At 33.4% G+C, this 8,402-nt stretch overlaps 1 protein-coding gene across 1 annotated transcript; it reads left to right on the top strand.

Annotated features, from left to right (window-relative positions):
- Nucleotides 1-6,433: 6,433 nt before the first annotated feature.
- Nucleotides 6,434-8,039, top strand: LOC120116790. Its single transcript, XM_039137206.1, has one exon. The coding sequence runs from the start codon at nucleotides 6,486-6,488 to the stop codon at nucleotides 8,019-8,021; it is 1,536 nt and encodes a 511-aa protein (XP_038993137.1). The 5' UTR covers nucleotides 6,434-6,485; the 3' UTR covers nucleotides 8,022-8,039.
- The last annotated feature ends 363 nt before the right edge of the window (nucleotides 8,040-8,402 follow it).

Genomic DNA, 8,402 nt, shown 5'->3' with positions numbered 1-8,402 from the left:
TTGGATTTTGGACGACCACGCTCCCTCAATAAACTCGAATTTGGTACAATCGGAAGCCAATTTTAAACCTCGTCACGGTCTTTGTCATTACCTATGGGGGGAACTCAAATTCGTATACCTTAAAAACTTCAGATAGTAGGTATATGTGATCCACAAATTAGTTATAGTCTTGATGTGTATGCGAACATGTTGCTATCATATGAGAGCATGGATATTTCATAGCTTAAAAATACCCGCAGTCACACGTTCTATCCCTTAGATTTACTCTTAACGACACTGCTTCAATCCTTTGAAGAGGTCGTGGAAACTCTGTGACACGAAACATTTCATGCCTTCTAGAGAAACTTGTTACAGACATCCCATTTGATGCAACAATTTTTTTCTGTAGCTCTGCAACTAATCTAGGGTGATACACATGACCGCCTTGCATCCAGATTTGAGCTTGTCCCTCGACCTTCGCAAAAAACGCCCCCAAACGAAAATATATAGTCTTTACCAAAGCCGCTATAGGTAAGTGACGTGCACCCTTTAAGGTTGAATTAATTGCCTCTGCCATGTTGGTCGTCATGTGTCTATATCGATATCCACCATCATATGTGTTCGTCCACATTTCTTTATCGATGAGGTTGATGTAATCGTATCATTCCTCGTTCTTCGCCTGTAAATCTTGAAGCGTTGATTCAAAGATTCGAGGAAGTAGTTCGTAACCTGATCAAAAAATGTATAACTTACTAACCTGATAAAAAGGATCGAAAGAAAACAAACTACATCAGTTTCACTTACCCATGCACACAAGTAATTGATGCTCATAATTCTTCTTGTATCTTCCATGGTAGTTCGCAACAATGTGTTGGAGACAATACCTATGTTGGACAAAGGGTGGTTTCCACATTGGACCCAAAGACTCCATTGCTGCTTTGATCCCAGCTCCGCGATCTGAAATGACACAGATTTTTTCCCTCTTGATAACATGTGTACATAAATTTCGGAGGAAAAAAGCTCAAGAATATGTATCTTAGCAACTGGAAGAATGTTGCGATTGACATCTTGGACAACTGCCAATAATAAAACTTGCTTGTATTTTCCATACAAGAAAGTCTCGTCGATCTGGACCACAGGCTTGTAGTATTTGACAGCATTAACGCACTATAGGTAAGTCCAAAAAACCTGGTAGAATTGGCATCGATCGCGGAGAACTCGATCATTATGGTATGCATAGGAGGTTTCGAAGTCCACAATTGTCCTAGGATTCAACCTCCGCACCAGCCTAATCCAGCCTGGAAGTTCGTTGTAAGATGCATCCCATTCGCCATGAAGTTTGACAATGACATTTTGTTTTTCCAACCAAGCTTTTTTATAAGAGACATTGTACTCATACTGCGATTGTATAGTTGAAATCAACACAGCAACAGCTATATGAGAGCTTGCTTTTACCATGGGCATGATGGCTTGGTATATCACTTCAGAGTCCAAGTTGGGATGATCTTAGTTGTCCCCTCCAGCACAATATGTGTGAGGACCGTTGTATATTGTTAGTTCTCATCTGTTGTTTTCCCTCTTCCTCTTCGATACGCGTACCATCCAATTGCATCCGTTTTCGCGTCGGGCACAGTAGCATACATATTTTTCTATCGTGGAGCGTTCGACTCTCGATTGAACAGAATTACAGATATTGTAATTTTTTATAGCCACAATCGCTTCTTCTTTGCTTGAAAACTCCATGACTAAATATAACTCACCATTATTTATTAATGAGTAATATATATAGTCACCGAGATGAGACATATCCGCAAATTTTGGCCCATACATTGCACCATAATCAGCTTCATACATGTGTGTTGGAGGGTCAGTTTGTGCCACATTTGCTGGAACTTCATCCACATCATCATCATCATCGAAGTTGAATTGCGGTGATTATGGGTGAATAAATAGTCCAGTCTCAGCACCATCCGCACCAGGCTCACGAAGCGGTTCTTCTGGTGGAGATGATGGTTCCTCCATGCTCTCCACATTTAGGTCGAAGAACCTACTACTTGCACGCCTTCCCCTTGAACTGGAAGGCATATCGACATTCAGATTGAAAAAGCTCGCAGTCGAATGCCTCCCCCTGGAGCTTGAAGCCATCGTGTCAAATGAAAACTGCACAGATTGTTGCGTCGATTGCATCTCTATATTAAGGTCAAAGGGATTTACATATGAATGCCTTCACCTTGAACTGGACGCGATGTTGCCATACGGATTGTTCGTCGACCCACCTCGGTACATATCGTAAGAAGTTACGGATGAATGTCTTCCCATTATGGCATTAAAATCATTACACATTATTATCGTCGGGCTGTCAACTTGATCAACTTGTTCAGCCAGCCTATAGTGGGAGCTTAATGATTGACCCCGAACAACAAGCACTTAAATAAAATTTGAATGCATCTCAATATCAGCGTCTAAATAATTACTTTGAGCTTCAACCATCATTTCAACATCATCATTGTTCAAAAGTTCGAACGATGTATAAGTTAATGGCAACAATGGTGTTGGAAATCTATACTGCAACGACGACATTCTTCTACTACTTCCAACATGAATCTTCCTCGAAATCTTCGTTATCAGCTCCTCAAGAGTTATGTTTCTCTTCAATGATATTTTAACACGCTCATTTGATATGAAAACAACGCCGGTTTCATCTTCTCGAATTTCACCATCATAATAAACAATAGCTGAAAGTCGCGTCATTCTTTGAGTTTAAAAGTGCGGTAATATTATATCTGTAAAAAAACAACTAAAACAATGCTGACTAAATAAATAATATATGAACGAAAATATAACACAATAAAATTTTTACACATAAACATAAATAATTTAAATAATATAATTTTATATTATTACTTGTACCGCAAAATTGTTTCGACGTATATTCTAGCTTTCTAATTTTACAAACACAGAAATTACTTGACAATAGTTAGTATAATATTTTTTTCAAATAATCATAATAAACAATAAGTATAATAAAAAAAATTATTACAAAATTACCTTATAACGAAAAATCGCACGAACTTCTGAATCAAATATGAAAAGATTGTCAGATTGTTGTATTAATTTTTTTTCTAATAGAGAGGAGATGTGAGGAGGAGATGTGAGGAGTTACACCGGGGAAAGGGTATTTATAGCCAGGAAAAGCTACAAGACGCGGTACATGCACCGCGCCTTACATAATTATATTAGATAAAGCTAAGACGCGGTCCCTATTCCACGCATAATATAATTGTGTTAAAGGTAAGGCGCGACCCCCTGCCCTGCGTAATACTCCTAGGTGGTCTAAGGCCCGGGGTCGAGCTTTACACACGTGTATACTATGTCAGCATAAGGCGCGCTTCAAGGGGCGCGCCTTACCCTACGTGACACCAAATCAACTTAAAGCGCTCTGCAAGGGACGCGCCTTTCTGCAAAAGGTATTAGATCGAAAAATATTGTCTGAACGATGTCTGATCGGTAAAAAAACCGATGGACGGTGATATATCGGGAAAATCACCCTTTATAACAATTGTTTTAAAAATATATAAAGATAAAGTAGAGGTTATTGTTTTATAAAAATAATATGCAAAATTACATAAACGGTTCGACCCATTGATTTAATATTTATAAAACAGTTTTTTTTCTTGGTTTCAACTTTCATAATGTGATTAAAATTAGTGAAATTAATTATTAATTATTTAAATTACACTACTAACGATGAGTATTATTAATTTAATTTATAAAAATTTAAAATCCTAAAAGACTCAACATATATTTATAAATTAGTTAAAATTTTAAAGATAATTTAATTAAAATAAAATATTAATTATATTATTTTCTATAATTTTTTTGATTAACTATAATAGTGGCCACCTAACCCATTTTCATTTTGACCATAATTTTTGAAATTTTGGCAATCAGGTCATTAAACTATTTAAATACATTCAGTCAAGTCACTTGTCGTTAACAATTAACGAAAGTGTTGACGAGACAATTAATAAAAAATTATAATTACACATTTAATCATTATTACTTACACAACCTATCAAATTGGCCTCGAATGATATGTGGTAAAGGAAAAATAAGGTTTGAGACATCTTGCTTGTATGTATTTATGACCAAATATTATGATGTTAGAATTATAATTTAATTTAATACTCATATAAGTATGTGTATTTCCCCCATATCTTATTCTCTGTTCCTCTCGAAATACTAGTAATATGCTAATATTCCTGTGAGCTTTCCATTCATACTAGGTATATGTCATGTTATCCCGAGTTTTTTTTAATAGAACTTATTTTTGTTCATATATTTGAGCATGGAACTGATAACATGATTTTAAAAGTCCAAAATATTTACAAATTTAAAAATGTTTGTGTGTGAGTGTTTTTTTTATTTACAATAGACATTCCTATAAAATTTTTATAATTAAACAAGATATATGAACAAACACAGTTTTCAAACACCTACATTAACTTAATAATATGCTTATAAACTTCAATGTCAATATCCAACATAAAATACATCAAGTATTTGCTCTATATCTCTATTGTTTCAAGACCAACTATTAGAGGCTATGACCTTGAACAATTGATGTTAAAGACTACATTCGTTTTTTAATTAATTTAAAAAATATGACTAATTTGATAGATTGTGTAAGTAATAAGAACTAAATGTGTAATTATACAAATTTTATTAACTGTCACATCAGTACTCCTATTAATTGTTAACGGCAAGTGGCTTGATTGAATGCATTTAAATAGTTTAGTGACCTTATTGATAAAATTTCAAAAATGGTGATCAAAATGAAAAGGTACAATAGTTAGATTATCACTATTATAGTTTACCCAAAAAATTTGGAAAACAATATAATTGATATTTTATTTTAACTAATTTATCTTTAATTTTTTAATTAATTTATAATTAAAAAATAAATTTTTTAAAATTTTAATTTTTATAAATTAAATGAATGATATTAATTATTAGTAGTGTTTAGCGGTGTTGTAAAATTTTTCTAAATGTATTGATATTAAAGAAATCAAATCTTACTAAATGTCATAGGCGACAACGAAAAGACAAGTGAATCGAAAAATAGTAAAAACATATTATTCTTTGAGAGATAGCATGCTCTTGTTAAAGCACGTGTTTTGTAAGTGCAATTCACCTGTAATTACGAAAATGGTAACAATTTTCTTTAAAAAATAAATTCATATTTGATGTATTTTTAAATTATTTTGATAAATAAATTAAAAATAAATAAATTGTTATTATATTAATGAAATATTTAATTTTTTTTTGTTGACAATAGAAACAATTAATTCAATATATATATATATATATATATATATATATATATATATATATATCTAAAATTATAATGAAAGTTTATGACCATAATTATATATATAATTAAAATCTTCTCCTAAAATTATTGACATAATAAAGTAGACACTCGAGATTGCACAAGGATCATACAAGAAAAAAAATGAAAAAATCAAACAAACAAATGGATACAAACAAACAGATCTGACTATACCGACAAATAAACCACAACAAAATATTAAATTATTGAAATATCATCGAAAAATATAAATCAAAGTGAGACATCTTAAAAAAACTATCTATGAACGTAAATTACGTATTTAAATTCAACCCAAAGGTCCAAAGCAAGAAAGATCAATATTATAACAAATAAACGTCATCTTAATCAGTTGTAGATATGTCAAATTCAACTTAAAAATCATTCAAAAATTTTTAACATTCCAAATTCTTATTCTCATTCTAAATTAATTCCCAAACTTTTAAACACTTGATAATGTCCCCCAAAATCATTCAAAAGTTTGGAGATGAAATTGGATCATTCAAAAGTTTGAGAATCAATATGAAATAAGAATTATAATTTCGATATAAACTTAGAATGTTCAAAAGTTTAAGACTAATTTAGAATAAAACTCATAGTTTAGAGATGAAATCAAAATATTTAAAAATTTAAAAACTAATTTAGAATAAATATTATAATTTAGGGATGTACAATGTGATTAACTTTAATTTTTAGCACAAATTAAGAGGACTTCGATGGTAAAAGAATTATTGTTGTTCCTTAAGGTCTCATGTTCGAGCACAAAAATATTAAGGGTGTGAGCATTTTATGTTATATGATTGAGAGTTATATTTGAATATATATTATTTTATAATTTTTCATATTAATGAAAAAAACTTTAATTTAATTTTTATTATAATCAAATGCATAGATGAGAATTTATCATATTTAATATAAATATATATAAAAATAATAATCAAATAACTAAAAAATTAAATTGAGCTTATAAGTTGTAAAGTGATCATCCAAAGAGCGAATGGCCTGAGCCACGCAGGTCTTTGCCTTCGGCCCTCCTATATGTCCTTGTGAAAACAGCAGTCCCACCCCACTTGAAGCCGAAAGCTTAGGCCATGAGAAGATGTGAAAATGGAAATAGATGGATAGAGAGAAAGAGAAAATGGGTTTCGCATCAGTTAAAGCAGACGCTAATACTAGCAACGGCAACAAAGAAAGCAAGGTCATGGGTTTACTCTTGGTGTTCTTCCATGGCGGAGGAGACCAAACCAAAATCACCACCGATTCCACAGCCATTAATGACCAAATCAATACCACTAATACTACACCAACAAGATTCATGAGAAGAACAACCAGTTCCACTCTCCTTTCCTCCAAAGCTAAATCTACCATTTCGATTTGCCTTCTCTTGGTTTTCATTACTCTTCTTCTCTTCACTCTCTCTACTTTTGAACCCTCCCCCACCATCAAAAACCCTCATCGAATATTGTCCCAGAAGACTCAATTTCCTCTTCCTTCTCCTCCTTTTAAAGGGTTCTTCCCTATTTGGGACTTTAAACCACCGAATGCCAAACAGAAACCCAGTGTTTCTCCCTCTTCTTTCGCTCTGCAGAGGATGGGAATTTTGTATAGACGTGGGACGAAAGCCATGAACGATCTTATTGTCGGCCATGTTGTTGAAGGTTTGACTGAAGAAGAGCTCAGGCTTTTCCTAAGAGTCTTGCATAGGTCCGGTATCACTTCGAAAGCCGACATTGTTTTTCTTTTTGATTCGTCTTCTTCTCCCTTATCTTCCAGATTCAGCAACGTTATTCATGAAGAGAACGAGTCGTTCTTGAAACTCATTCAACACTACAAAGAGTCTAATAATAAAGGGCACAGTGACTCGGTGTTCGGTTTTGACTCGACCCAGTTTTGGAAATCTGGGAAGAAAGAGGTTGGGGAGACTATTTGGGGAAAGAAGGGCCCCGGAGGGAATTCTTGTAGTAATTCAACTGAAGCTGAAGGTGAGTCAACTCGGTTGACTTACGGCTCGGTTGTGGGATTCGATGTGAACGAGCTGGATCCAGAGAACTCGCTGGCTGGGTTTTTAGATCACGTTTCGATGAGTTTCAGAAGATGGGCTTGTTATCCGATGCTATTAGGAAGAATCAGGCGGAATTTTAAGCATATAATGTTATTGGATGTTAAAAGCTTGATGATACTGAGTGACCCACTCGGCCGTGTCAGGAATCGGAGTCCCGAGTCAGTTTATTTATTAACAAAGGAAAGCAGCTCCGGCAAGCATGGCAAGAGGAACTCGGATAAAACCCAGTCTCATTCTCAAATTAACTCGGCGATTTTGATGGGTGGAGCTAGAGGGATTCGGAGGTTAGCCAATGCAATGTTGACGGAGATTGTTAGAGCTACCATGCAGCATAAGAAGAAGAATTCGATATCCGAGTCAGAGATCTTGAGTCAACTCGTCGGCAATGGGCATGTACTGAAGAATGTTGACGTGATCACATCAAGCGAGTCAATTCAGGAAGCGAGTTCACTAACGGGTTCCAGGTCCAACTCAGCTGCAGCAGATTATTCAATAATACAACGCGGTAATAGTAACCATGATCTTCATCCCATAATTATGCAGCTAATATGCTTATCGGAAACAAATTCTTACGTTTATAGGGATTGTTAGAAAATATAATATATTAAATAGCCCTTTGAATATATATATATATATATATATATATATATTCTTCTTTTTTGTTTTTTTAATGTATAAATAGTTTTAGATTATAGGGATTGATTTACTAGCCCAATAAAGAATATAATTTCGTTTGAATGATCAACCTTTTCTCTTCCTTTTGTTATTTTGTCATTATTTCCTAATTGTGAATTAATTTTCATTTTCTATATATAATTTATTAGTCTAGTAATTTATAATTTATAATCCCAGTAATTAAATAACTTTGGATCCGTTTTTATACACGCTAGATCCATAATTTATGTTATAAATTTGATACATAAATTTTGTAATAAATGAAAAAATGGTACGGTTTAATCTGTCTAGTAGATA

This window comes from Hibiscus syriacus, unplaced genomic scaffold, assembly GCF_006381635.1.
Source record: "Hibiscus syriacus cultivar Baekdansim isolate YM2019G1 unplaced genomic scaffold, ASM638163v2 tig00110303_pilon, whole genome shotgun sequence".
Classification (NCBI taxonomy): domain Eukaryota; kingdom Viridiplantae; phylum Streptophyta; class Magnoliopsida; order Malvales; family Malvaceae; genus Hibiscus; species Hibiscus syriacus.
Note: the sequence above shows the minus strand (reverse complement) of the source record. Positions and strands in the feature narration are given on the sequence as shown.

Bases quoted from the DNA above. Each gene is read 5' to 3' on its own strand.
- LOC120116790 (XM_039137206.1), top strand. From the start codon at position 6,486: ATGGATAGAGAGAAAGAGAAAATGGGTTTCGCATCAGTTAAAGCAGAC.